This window comes from Coregonus lavaretus (genome assembly GCF_964263955.1).
Source record: "Coregonus lavaretus genome assembly, chromosome: 39".
Classification (NCBI taxonomy): Eukaryota; Metazoa; Chordata; class Actinopteri; order Salmoniformes; family Salmonidae; genus Coregonus; species Coregonus lavaretus.
In genome coordinates, this window is record NC_140026.1 from 19295940 (window position 1) to 19310351 (window position 14412).

The 14412-nt window shown below is 45.2% G+C and overlaps 1 protein-coding gene across 1 annotated transcript; it reads right to left on the reverse strand.

The window, feature by feature from the left end:
* Positions 1-1747: 1747 nt before the first annotated feature.
* LOC311112984 (coiled-coil domain-containing protein 149-like) lies at positions 1748-13964 on the reverse strand (the record flags this gene model as incomplete). The annotated part of the gene is made up of 11 exons (XM_084156110.1): positions 13890-13964; positions 13585-13623; positions 11795-11902; positions 11570-11686; positions 11135-11307; positions 10670-10742; positions 10299-10383; positions 9127-9271; positions 8768-8844; positions 3554-3667; positions 1748-2301 (listed from the first exon to the last, which is right to left on the reverse strand). The coding sequence occupies exons 1-11, from the start codon at positions 13947-13949 to the stop codon at positions 1748-1750; spliced, it is 1545 nt and encodes a 514-aa protein (XP_084012236.1). The 5' UTR covers positions 13950-13964.
* Positions 13965-14412: the final 448 nt, after the last annotated feature.

A 14412-nucleotide genomic window follows, 5' to 3' on the forward strand; every position in this document is an offset into this window, starting at 1 on the left:
CATCAGGGATCAGTGCAGGGAGGGGGGGACGACGAAAAAAGTGAATTGTCAACTTCAATCCATGTCACAACTTCAGCAACCCTGTGAGAGCAGCTGAAATTGTTCACTTCTTCAATGCCCAGGGCTCTCTGAGCAGCAGTCATTTTGGTTGACTAGCACAGGGCAGGGCACGCATTGTAACCTAGGTTACCGTCTCACTTCTAGAAAATGACAACTATCAGCTCCACGCCACTGCTCAGAATAGAACAAATGTGTAGTTTTACTGTTTACTCTTGAGTAGTTACATTTCACACAGACATTAAAGTCAAATTAGGCAAGACACCGGAGGATGAGGAACCCCCTTATCGTGGTGAATTGGCATGCCGGTTAGGCGTTTCGCTAAAGCCCAAGGCGCCACGTCGCTTCACAATTTCATTAGCAGCAAATCCCATCTGCTTTATAAAGTCATCAGATTCCTCGAAACGCCTCGCCAATATGCCAAATAAGCTGGCTGGCAGCACTCTGTGTGTGTGTGTGTGTGTGTGTGTGTGTGTGTGTACTGCGTACACGCTATGGCTTCCTGGGGTTCTATATTTTTTTCTTCCTCCTATTTTGTGTCAAAGATTAAAAATAGCAAGCAGCCTTCTGCAGAATAAGCACTTCATGGATTCTGGCTTTGATGCGGTTTGCTTGGAGAGGCCAGCTGCCACCTGAATGTGGGGAAAACTGAATCTGAATACCTTAGCAGGGTCTGGACTTTGGCTGTAAGAGTGTGTGTCTCAGAATTGTGGGGCAAGTACATGAAACTTTTTTGTGTGACAAAATGTGTCTGTGTGTTTATGTACAAAAGTGTAGTGCAACCGTGTGGATGAAGTAAGTGTGTGTGTGTGTGTGTGTGTGTGTGTGTGGTTATGCAGCTGGTAAACAAAGCTTTATAAGAGTAGACAACCATGACAATCAGTTCATTGAGAAAACAAGGACATTGACATTCCTCAGGCAGCACTGAGGCCCATATTGATTATAAAAGTCTGTGCTCCTATGCAACAACTTGGACATGTGACACTGCAAGATATGACATTCAAAAAACAAAGTCTGTCAAGCTCATTCAAATGGATTTTAAATTCAAAATTATTTATAAATATTCCATATAAGGCACATGCAGTCACAAGCCAACGTCTACTTTTCCATTAGAAACAGAATAAGAAAAGGGCTCCATAATTGATTAGTGACTAACTATAATCTATATACATAAAGCTATATCAATACAAAACAAATACATTAGTGTGTTTACAAACTCTGGACCAATGTCTTTCACAGATTTCCATGCAAATCTATTACATTAATCACACTAAACTCACAGTGGCTCCTGTATGTGGACAACAGTAAAAAATAAATAAATAAACACTCATTTAACTAGCAACCCTTAGGAATAAACAGGAAGCAAACAGCTGGGATTATCCTACCATGGAGGCAGTTTGGGGGGGGGACTTTGCTATCTTTGCTATTTTCTTTGCTAAATTACTCCTGTAGGACATTAGACTTGCAAGTGGATTGATTTCCAGATTGTCTGCTCTTTTCAGAGCAACAACACTATCTAGATGCAAAGTACACTCCAGGCTCTGACTGTCAATGGGAGGCTGAGGAAGTGTTTTCCCTATACATTCTATAGACTCACGCAATGAATGGCTGGGAGCACAAAAGGGGGGTTGGTCTACGTTGTGGAAATGTTGCTAGTCAGTAGTAAAGCAACCAAGATAAACATCACTTTTCAATGATTGCCGCTATGGCAACTGTCACTCTGTCCTGATTGACAGTGCAGGTCCCACCCATCTATGCCGCCCCAGTCTGGGGTCTTAAATATGGAAGCTGGCTTAGAGGCATCTTCTGTCTCAGGGAGTCCAGTAGGCTCCACTGCTTGAGCATGGCAGATCGAATGACCCGCCTCAAGGGTGTAGTCTATGGTAGCTTGCCTTACAGGCAGCTGTGGGAGGTTACCCAAGTCTGACTCCACCTCTAAGGGTGGGGCGTCGAGCGCCAGGGCCGCCTCCTCTCCCTCCTCCACTGTGGAGCCCAGCTCCTCGTCCTCTTCCACTTTCACCTCATGCCCCTCCTCCTCCACGGGACTCCGCCCCTCTTCCAGCTCCGAGGCTGCCTGCTCCTCCGACAGCGTCACAATCTCCACTCCCCGCCTGTCACTCAGGCAGACGCAGTTAGCCTCTGCCCCGTCACTGGGCTCGGGTGCGCCCTCCCCGCCAAAGCCATCTGCGCCAAAGTCACCGCCAGCTGTGGCCCGTTCCCACGACGACGCTCCCATTCTGTCATCTAGTCACATTGGGAGAGAGGAGAAGAGTTCATTGTGGGAGTGTAGTTATAATGAAGTTGTAACTCCCTCTAAACTCTACCTCTCGAGTGATAAACTGTCCTCCTGTAAAGCTACTGGGTGTCCAGGCATTTCCTCCTGCCCTGCTCCAAAACAGCTGGTTCGGCTAATCAAGGTTGAAGAAGCCCATTGGTAAACTAGGTTGAGCTGTTCCTACTACATTGCTTATACAGTACCTAAACAGTCATATCGGGGCCAGTATTCATAAAGTGCCTCAGAGTAGGAGTACTGATCTAGGATCAGTTTTGCTTTTCAGATCATAATGAACAAGATCATATGGACAGAGGGGACCTGATCCTAGATCAGCACTTCAAACACCAACGGGTTCGGTGCTAGGGGATGCAGTCTGCTGATATTTGCATGTAGCAGTAATGCTTGATAGTGGTCAAAGACTGAGTGGTGACCCAACCAAATTCCTGTTGGTCCTTAATCCGCATGCTATATCCAACCAGCCTGGGTGTATGTAGAGCTGTGTAAATGGATAATGTATGAGTGTAAGCTATGTAAATCAACCAAGTTAAGTGAGTGAGTCTGCGGTGTGAACGTTACGGACATGCAAAATAACTCCACATTACTCTGAGCACCTGTAAAAAGTTGATTGTTCCTTTAAAATTGACAGAGAATTAAGATGACATTACAGGATTGCATAACTAACTACCCCAACTTTTCTTTGGAGTTGGGGGGCTGTGTCAATTGACAAAGTTATTTCAATAAATTGTGACTCAAGCACTTCCATGGCAACAGGCTAAACATAGCGACGCCCCCTGCTTCCTCTCCAAAATATTCTCCCATTCCGCAGATTACTGTCCCATATTTGTGAATGTTCAGTCAAAAAGGTTAAAGACAGACCGCAGAGTACACTTGCCCCCACAAGAGAGAGAAAAAAAATGTCACGCCAGCATCCATATTTATGGTGCCCCTCCTTCCAAAAACACACCCCAACTTTTTGAATGTCAGTGGACGAGAATTGTGCTCACATTTCCAAAATGCCATGGCATTTGAGGAGCATCAGGTACTTATCAGTCAGCACCAATGAGAGGCCAGCATTGGAGGAGAGGCGGGAAAGGGGACTGGGCGCAAAATGAAGAAGGCTGTGGGGAGAGGGGGATGGAGCTAATTACAGCGTTTTAGCCGCTGCCCAAGGGCGACGTTTAACGAACGGCGAAGCCCAGTTACACACAATTACACACTCACCTTTGGGTGGCTGCATTGCTGCATGCGTGTGGGGCTGAGGTGGGCACGGCATGATGCTGGGCGATAGGAGCTCGGTTCGCTGGCTCTCGCTCAGCGTAATGGTGTCTCGTCCCCCTGTTAACCCAACAACCCCACAGCGGAACAAGAGTTACCTTCCGGGGAATTTTTCCCCACCCTGTCAGAAAATAAAAATACCCAACAGACACAGATGCTAAAAACATGAGGGTGGTTTTCTAAAGGTACTTGTGTAAGCAGGTAAGGAAGGGGCATGCTTCTACACACAGATAAAGTCATAATCATCCAAATGCGCGCGCACACACGCACACACACACACACACACACACACACACACAAACACACACACACACACACACACACACACACACACACACAACTGTGCTCACAGGAAGTGGCTGCAGTTCCCTGTCATCAGTCTTCATTAGTGATGGCTGCATGCCTCCTGGGCTGACGCCATATGCTACTCACAGGGGACCGTGCACCGTATACCAGACATCACACACACACACACACACACACACACACACCCATGCACGCACAAACACACACACACACATTCACTCGACACAAACCACTTCTAGGGCCACTCAAGTGTGAAACACGAACAAAAACATTAAAACAAATATAAATAAAAACAGAAACAGAAGAATGCTAAAAATGGATGGCAGCATGTGAAACATGTTAACTATCAAGCATGAATGGGACACAAACACTTATGTTATGAATGCAGGGCACTGCTCATATTTTCTATAGTCACCAGGGGTTGGGGTCAATTCCACTTCACCTCAATCTATGGCAATGGATGCACATCGTACTTTGATTGGCTTGTGAAGTTTCCCCTTTTTCTTTCCTCGAAAGCAGTTTATGAAAAAGGACTCTGCAACTTCGTTTCTGTACATCTCATTTCACAAATTAGCATATTCGTATTTTAAAGAATGCCCATTGGGAAACATGCAATGGCAAGGCTCAGTATTACTTCAAACTTTCATCTGGACGCTAGCCCTCATACAGGCTGAGAGCCTTGCTCGTTCTGAGTTGAGAGGGCCTTTGGTGACTTGTGAGTTTCTCAGGCTGCTTTTTAAAGCCAGTAATAAAGTGGTGATTATGTATGCAGAGCAGGGCCTGTGCTGAACGCAGCAGGTCTTCAGCACACACCGTGCTCAGGAGGAGGTATGGAGGAGTGGGTTTATACCCTCCTGACAGCTGCCCATCCATCCGTCCATTCCTCCTCTCACAGACACACACACACACGTGCACATGCGCATACACAAACACACAGAGATGAATAACTGCACAAACACACTCTTGTATACACTCATATACACAAAACACACCAAGGCACACACACACACGCACGCACGCACGCACGCACTAAGAGACAGATATCCCATCTCGCACGCACATATGCATGAAGCCATTAATCCTGTAGCCTATTTCTGCCCAAACATATCCTACATACCTTCTCCTCACACATACTAAAACAAAGATAGTAGAGAGGTACCAAAATAAGTACTACCTCCACAAATAGAATTGCATCCACCTTTAAACTGACACCCACACAATAACACCCAATACTGTAGGCCTATCTCCCTCATCCAAACAGACATCTGACATCTCTCTGGTACCCAGCTTCTCTAGTCCCTACAGTCACACCAGGGGGGGGTCACCCGTCTCCTATTTTGACAACAAGGCAGGTCTGTCACATCCGAGACACCGTCTTCGTGAGATGCCGGCCCGCGCCATCACTGACGTTAATCCGCGGAGAGGTGGCAACAACGACAGGGAAAAGTGAGGGAGAGAAATCTTTGTTCAAAAATACCTGGGTAATGATATGTCTTTCTATCAGGGCATTGCACCCTGTATCTTCTCCAGTGTAGTAGGCTACTGTATATGCGAGTCTCGCCCCGTTTGCAATCGAGTCTGGTTGATGCGCCCAGACAGGCTTTCAGTCTGCATGTATTCCAGCGCTCATTGAACAGGGGATCGCTCCCTGGGGGGTTTGGGTAGTCGAGTCAATCACAAGTCTATTTGAGTGAATCGCTGTGTTTTTTTCTGTCCCTTTTAACTTGTCTTTCGGGAACAACGACACATGGCACCTCTAATGTTTTGACTCGGGGCCTGCCCCCAATCGGCCCCTCTTTCTGTTGTTGTTTTTTCCTCGCCCCGTCGTGTCTGTCCATCTCGACAAAGCCACTCTCTCTCTTAATCTCCATCTCGTCCTCTCTCTCTGCCCCACGCCGGTTGTGGTGGTGGACAGAGTCATGAGGCACTTTGGGCCTCGTCTACAAATTCCCTAATAACAGCACATTCCCCTAAATGTGTTTGTAATGTGGGCAATCATTTTCAGTAATGGATGCTTGTCAGTTTTATGGCAGGGAGAATGACAGGCGAGCTTCATCGAGCTACAGCTCGCCGCCTAAATCCCGCCGGTGCACTTTAAACACAGCACAACACCCCCCTCTGGTGCACACTGGAGAAACTGTTCTAAAATCTCAAGGTCTGACTGGCACGTCTCTGCATTGTACATTTGCTGTTCTTTCCATTAGATTGAGGGAAGCTATGTTAAGCTAGTTCAGGTATTTACTAATCATACGCTTAAAAAGTTACAGTCTATTTCAGTATTTGAAAGCAGTGGGAATTGCCCATTTATCAGGACTCTGGCTTGATGCTGTTATGGGATTTGTCCTTGCGGGGGAAATAGCTCCCCAAATTACCTGTCATTCATTACCAGTATTTTTGGAACGCATATATTTGTCCTGTTTCACTGCATGTTCAAGATTTGTGTCACGACAAGGGATCAGCCATTATTTACGGCGACCCTGGAGCAATTAGGGTTAAGTGCAGATAAACAGGGCTCAAGGGCAGATCGACAGATTTTTATCTTGTCGACACGGGGATTCAAACTATACTGAACAAAAATATAAACACAACATGTATAGTTTTGGTTCCATGTTTAATGAGCTGAAACAAAAAACGTATTTCTCGCAAATTTGGTGCACAAATTTGTTTACATCCCCGTTAGTGAGCATTTCTCCTTTGCCAAGATAATCCAGCCACCTGACAGGTGTGGCATATCAAGACACTGATTAAACAGCATGATCATTACACAGGTGCACCTTGTGCTGGGGACAATAAAAGGCCACTCTAAAATGTGCAGTTTTGTCACACAACACAATGCCACAGATGTCTCAAGTTTTGAGGGAGTGTGCAATTGGCATGCTGACTGCAGGAATGTCCACCAGAGCTATTGCCAGAGAATGTAATATTCATTTCTCTACCATAAGCAACAGCCAACGTCGTTTTAGAGAATTTGGCAGTACGTCCAACCAGCCTCACAACCACAGACCATGTGTAACCATGCCAGCCCAGGACCTCCACATCCGGCTTCTTCACCTGCAGAATCATCTGAGACAAGCCACCCGGACAGCTGATGAAACTGTGTGTTTGCACAACCAAAGAAATTCTGCACCAACAGTCAGAAACCGTCTCAAGGAAGCTCATCTGCGTGCTCGTCGTCCTCACCAGGGTCTTGACCTGACTGCAGTTTAGCGTCGTAACCGACTTCAGTGGGCAAATGCTCACCTTCGATGGCCACTGGCACACTGGAGAAGTGTGCTCTTCATGGATGAATTTCGGTTTCAACTGTACCGGGCAGATGGCAGACAGCGTCGTGTGGGCGAGCAGTTTGCTGATGTCAACGTTGTGAACAGAGTGCCCCATGGTGGCGGTGGGGTTATGGTATGGGAAGGCATAAACTACAGACAACGAACACAATTGTATTTTATCTATGGCAATTTGAATGCACAGAGATACCGCGACGAGATCCTGAGGCCCATTGTCGTGCCATTCATCCGCCACCATCACCTCATGTCTCAGCATGATAATGCATGGCACCATGTTGCAAGGATCTGTACACAATTCCTGGAAGCTGAAAATGTCCCAGTTCTTCCATGGCCTGCATACTCCCCAGACATGTCACCTATTGAGCACGTTTGGGATGCTCTAGATCGACATGTACGACAGCGTGTTACAGTTCCCGCCAATATCCTGCACAGCTGTTGAAGAGGAGTGGGACAGCCAATATCCAGCACAGCTGTTGAAGAGGAGTGGGACAACATTCCACAGGCCACAATCAACAGCCTGATCAACTCTACTGTATGCGAAGGAGATGTGTCACACTGCATGAGGCAAATGGTGGTCACACCAGATACGGACTGGTTTTCTCACCACGCCCCTGCCTTGTGAAATCCCACTTCCCAGTCATGTGAAATCCATAGATTAGGGCCTAATTAACTTATTTCAATTCACTGATTTCCTTATATGAATTGTAACTCAGTAAAATCTTTGAAATTGTTGCATGTTGCGTTTATATTTGTGTTCAGTGTAGCAACCTTTTGGTTACTGGCCCAGCGCTCTAACCGCTAGGTTACCTACCTGTAGTTGTACCTACATTCAAATATACACAAAAGATGGATTCACCTTTTATTCTGATAAAAGGAACAGTAAGTAGTCTCTCAGGACAGACTGTTAACACAAATGTTATGAATCGAGTAACCAAACTGAGTAGGTGGCCATTGTGCAAGTGTGATTTAGCTCTGGGTTCCGAGGTTAAGCTGTAAATGACTATGTACAGCAGGTGAGAAGATCCCAACAGGTGACATGAATGCACAAGGAGTGGCCTTGGGCTGGAATGGAGGTAGCATTAGGACGGTGGGTATGAGATGGCAGTTTTGGGAGGATGCCCAGGTTTGTTCTGGCATGGCACAATGGAGGGCATGGGCTAAGAAAGGCAGTATATACAGAACACATACTCCGTATTCCCAGAGAAACGTGGTAGGTCATGCCTGTAGGCAGCCGCAGCCAGGGAGGAGATACCCAGTTAATAACACACCATTTCATTGGTCAGTTCACCACCAATTGGTCAGTTCATTGGTAAATTGTCAATTTAGTTTTTCTCAGTAGGTAAAGCTGGGTAACATTTCATCATACAGACCCATTGGAGCTAGCATTAACCAGATATTTGCAAAGAAATGTTGGTAGACACAGTGTGTTTGCTAATGGTGTGGTGCATTGTTCTCTATAGTGTTATTTAGCTGCTAAATCTAGTATTATCCACCCAAGCAAAACCCCACTGTCTATGATTTACACTCATGTCAAAAACAGTCAATGCGTTTGAACAACATTATTGTAACCAACCTGGAAGACTCCACAAGCCGGACACCTCTAAGGTCTTCAACTTCCCCTCCAGCTCAGCAACTCGATTCCCCAGAATCCTGTGTGGAGAAGATAAGCTGGAGGGTGAGTCACATGGTCCCTCATGGCCCAGTGGCCAGACTGTAAACTAAGTGTGTCTCCACTGTTTGACTAGGAGGAGTGGAGAACATTGTGTGGCGAGGTATATGAACTTACTATGGTTAAAGGTCAATGGAGATGAAGCACACCAGACGTAAATAAAGGATATTAAAGAATAAGAAAGGGACTGTGTGGACTGTGTGTGCGTGTGTGTGTCTAGGCCTGTGTGTATTGTAGAAATGTGTATGTGCCAGTGTGTATACCGATTGGTGTGTCTCTGGTGCTGAATGACCAGGTTCTTCTCATGGATGGTCTCCAGCAGGGCCGTGGCCAGGGACTTGAGGTCAGAGATGGACTTGGGCGTGGCCGGGAGACTGCAGCCCTGCTCCTCAGACAACAACTCCTGCACTGCAGACAGACAGACAGACAGACAGAGAGAGAGAGCAAGGGAGGGGGGGATCGCAGTAAGAGGGGTAAAGAAAGGGGGAATAGAGGGGAAAGAGGAGTAAGTGAGGAGAGAGTCGGTGAGAAGGAAATGAAAGAGAGGAAGGGAGAGACGGGAATAGAGAGAGTAGAAGAAGAGAGGGGGAGGACGGAAGTAAAACAGTGTGAGGAGGGAGATGAAAACAGATAGCGAGACCGACAAAAATAGGAGAAACAGTATTTAGACAGGAGCGACACACAGGATAGATGAGAAGGATAAAGAAAGAAAGAAAGAAAAGGCGAGAGAGTGAGTGAAAGAGTGACAGAGAGATAGAAACAGCTGTCTGTATAATAGGTTACCTCCCTGCTTCCTCTAGCTTTAACTGCTGCCCTACTGTGCTGGCTCTGCCGAGAACTGTCAATCAAGACCTATGCTTTGTGTCTCTGCCAGAACTCTGAATACAAAGTAGGACAAGTCTCAGGTGTTTCAAAAGTTAGTCACTGGAGACTAACATAACTCTAATGTTGAAATAATGTCTACTTAAGACAGAATGGGAATTAGAGGTGCTTTTTTATCTGGAACTCTGGTGCAGTAGAATACATATGATAGGCTTTCACAAGAGCTGAAAATGGTTTCCACACGTCAGTGTGCTAATGTAGCTTGATTTCTTCAAGTAAATAATGTAATGCAACTCGCACTGCCACGCTACAATACCTGCTATACAGGTTCTAGAATAGATCCTTCGAATCTCAGAGAAGGTTAAATCATTGCAGTGGGCTTGCACTCACTAGCTAGTTAGTTCACATCTTCTATACTTATGCTTCACTGGGCTATGCATGACCTAGATTCAATGACAGAGGGACAGAGGAGATCACTTAGAAAGTTCCTAACTGCTGTTCTCGGATCAGTTGCTCTGACCAGCATCCTTAGCTTACTCACTACAGAGCTACCAGTCTGAATTTGGACCTGCCATGTGGTAGCTGGACATATCTGTATGCGACGGTGGTGTACCTTGTTTGGCAGAGAGCACTCCTGTTAGAGCACTGCTGTTGGACTTCCCAGACAATTTAGAGCTCTTCCGCCTCTCCAATGCAGTCTGCAAAACAAACACACCCACCTTTATCAGCTGTCATCTCTATCAACTCTAACTTTCTTTGGGACTGTCAAGCGACACTAGCTAGAATTAAATGTAATTGCAATGCAATGTTGACACAGCGCCTTTGTTTACTGCATGCACACACACACACCTTATTCTGAAGTATCTACCCGTGAGGGGAGTCTAACTGATGGTAAAATAGTTGTTACTGCAATGCGGGTAGGATCGAATTGAGCCCACTGTCACAGACAGACAGACAGAATGACAGAGACAGACACCTCACTACCTTGTATTTCATGATATTGGACTTCAGCAAGTTGACCTCCTCTTGGACTTGGTTGAACCTCTCATGTAAATACCTGACAGAGGGCAAAAATAGCCTTAGATTAATGTATTCAGCAAAAAAAAAAATATGCCGCAAACAACAATTCTTCAACTAGAAACACACACAGAACACCCTATGCCAACCTGGAATAACATGACATTGAAATAGTGCCAACCTCGCAGTGTATGAAAATGTCTCCTTTTATGCTGTACAGTAGTAAAAAAAAATGTGTGCATAGCCTAATATACATTGGGGGTAATTGAATTGTGTTGAATACTGTGTGACATGTGGCATGTCGTTTTTACCTACCTTAATTGAATGCACTGACTGTAAGTTGCTCTTAATAAGAGCTTCTGCTAAATTACTCAACTGTAATGTAAAATGTAATACTAGCAGAGAAAAGTCCACCACCTTTCCCCCCCTCACCTGTTTTCCATACAGAGGGCGTCCACATCGATGATACGGGTCTCGTGGCCGCCCAGGATATGGTTGAGCTCCAGGTTGAGGCGCTCAGCCTTCTCACTGAACACAACACGTTCTGCCTTAACGTCCTCCAGCTCGTCAGTCAGCGCCTTAACACTGTTCTCCAGCTCCTCCATCTGAACACACACACACACACAGACACAGAGAGAGACACAGAGAGAGAGACACACACAGACACAGAGAGAGAGAGAGACAGCGAGAGAGAGAGAGAGAGAGACAGTGAGCGAGAGAAACAGCGTGAGAGAAAGTGAATAGGACACGGTTGTCTCCTATCTTCCATTTTTGAACTATTCTGAAAGTGCTGAAGAAGGAGAGGCACTTGTCGTGTTCATTAGGGCACGATGTAGCATAGCGTTTTTGGACAAGATCCCTTCCTACCTGTAGCCCTGCCTTCTCCAGTTGGTGGACCAGGTCTTCTCTCTCATGGGCGGGGAAGTGGCGTGCCCCCACCTCCTCATCCCCTAGCCTCTGTCTGGTGATGGTCATCCTCAGCAGCTGTGGACCAGGGAGAGACGGGTCAAATAGAGGGAGGAACAGATTCACTTTGAGTTAGTATGAGAGCTAGAGATGCATGTGTGTGTGTGTGTATGTTTGATGCCCTACCTTGTTATCCCCCTGGGCCTCTACCAGTCTCTGATTCAGCTCCTTCAGCTCCTCGGCTAGCTGTTTCCCTCGCTCCCTTGCATTTCTCAACAGCTGAGCCAAGTTCACCTGGGGAGAGGTCAGAGAGATCGAATGCTTTTATTAATCCATACGAGACATAAATATCTTCTGCTGTACCCAACCCCTCAGACACACACACACACACACACACACAAGGTTGGAGAGGCTGGAAAAAAAAACTATTTTCTACATTGTAGAATAATAGTGAAGACTTTATGAAATAACACATATGGAATCATGTAGTAACCAAGAAAGTGTTAAACAAATCAAAATATATTTGATATTTGAGATTCTTCAAATAGCCACCCTTTACCTTGATCACAGCTTTGCACACTCTTGGCATTCTCTCAACCAGCTTCACCTGGAATGCTTTTCCAACAGTCTTGAAGGAGTTCCCACATATGCTGAGCACTTGTTGGCTGCTTTTCCTTCACTCTGCTGTCCGACTCATCCCAAACCATCTCAATTGGATTGAGGTCAGGGGATTGTGGAGGCCAGGTCATCTGATGCAGCACTCCATCACTCTCCTTCTTAGTAAAATAGCCCTTACACAGCCTGGAGGTGTGTTGGGTCATTGTCCTGTTGAAAAACAAATTATAGTCCCACTAAGCCCAAACCAGAAGGGATGGTATATTGCTGCAGAATGCTGTGGTAGCCATGCTGGTTCAGTGTGAATTCTAAATAAATCACAGACAATGTCACCAGCAAAGCACCCCTTGACCATAACACCTCCTCCTCCATGCTTTACGGTGGGAAATACAAAATGCGGAGATCATCCGTTCATCCACACCGCGTCTCACAAAGCCACGCTGGTTGGAACCAAAAATCTCAAATTTGGACTCCAGACTGATTTCCACCAGTCTAATGTCCATTGCTCGTGTTTCTTGGCCCAAGCACGTCTCTTCTTATTGGTGTCCTTTAGTAGTGGTTTCTTTGCAGCAATTCAACCATGAAGGCCTGATTCACACAGTCTCCTCTGAACAGCTGATGTTGAGATGTGTGTTACTTGAACTCTGAAGCATTTATTTGGGCTGCAATTTCTGAGGCTGGTAATTCTAATGAACTTATCCTCTGCAGCAGAGGTAACTCTGGGTCTTCCTTTCCTGTGGCGGTCCTCATGAGAGCCAGTTTAATCATAGCGCTTGATGGTTTTTGTGACTGCACTTGAAGAAACTTTCCGGATTGACTGACCTTCATGTCTTAAAGTAATGATGGACTGTTGTTTCTCTTTGCTTATTTGAGCAGTTCTTGCCATAATATGGACTTATTCTTTTACCAAATAGGGCTATCTTCTGTAAACCCCCCCTACCTTGTCACAACACAACTGATTGGCTCAAATGCATTAAGAAGGAAAATAAATTCCACAAATTAACATTTAAGAAGGCACACCTGTTAATTGAATTGCATTCCAGGTGACTACCTCATGAAGCTGGTTGAGAGAATGTCAAGAGTGTGCAAAGCTGTCATCAAGGCAAAGGGTGGCTATTTGAAGAATCTCAAATAGAAAATATATTTTGATTTGTTTAACACTTTTTGGGTTACTACATGATTCCATATGTGTTATTTCATAGTTATGATGTCTTCACTATTATTCTACAATGTAAGAAATAGTAATAATAAAGAAAAACCCTTGAATGAGTAGCTGTGTCCAAACGTTTGACTGTTAGTGTATATAACATATGCTATAGTTTGAGGGATATAGCATGGGCATTAGAGACAGCTCAACTTACCTGGTTGCGTTTTTCAGGTGGTAAAGAAGGATCTCCATCCTGAAAGAAATACAAACATTTTACTATAAGGTGATTTAGACCATGAACAGTGGTCCCATTGTTTTGCACTCAAAATACTAATGCTAAGCTCTATCAAATTTAACAAACATTCATGGGTCATTGATTTTCCAGGTCCATAAACCACATTTTAGAAACCATAAAAAAAAGTCAAAGTAGTCATTTGGCCGGACTATCACTTTAAGACAAATCATTACAGATAAAGAAGAGTTCTAAACATTGAACATAAATCCTATAGACAGACTCACAATGAGCTCCCTGTACTTCTTCTTGAGTCCCTGGTGGTGTTCTCGCAGCTGGTTGGCCATCAGCTTGTACTGGTCTCTCTCCTGTTGACAGGTGTCCAGCTCTTTGGACAGGATCAGAAGGGCCTCCTTCTTGCTGTCCAGCTTACGCTTACACACCAGGAACTAAGAAACAATATAGGGGAGGGTACGGAATGGGACGTAACACCGGTTCCTATTGTGAATGCTTAAGTTACATGTTCAGATGTCAAAGGAAAAAACTATTGTTCCTGTTGTGATAAAAAGTGTAAGGATAGGTTTGTATTTCAGAAAGTGTGGGCTTTGCGCCAATAGTGTTGAATAGCTTTCATCTCATTTGATTCAAAGCTTTGAAAGGTGAAAAGAATATGGTGAAAAACTATCACGACCCTTTCATTAAGTTATTTAACAGGAAAAGGAAATTAGGAAACTGTAAATAGTTCAGCAGTTATAACCATGGTACTACTTTCCAATTAATCTCAACATCAGGACATGGCCAAAGTGCTTT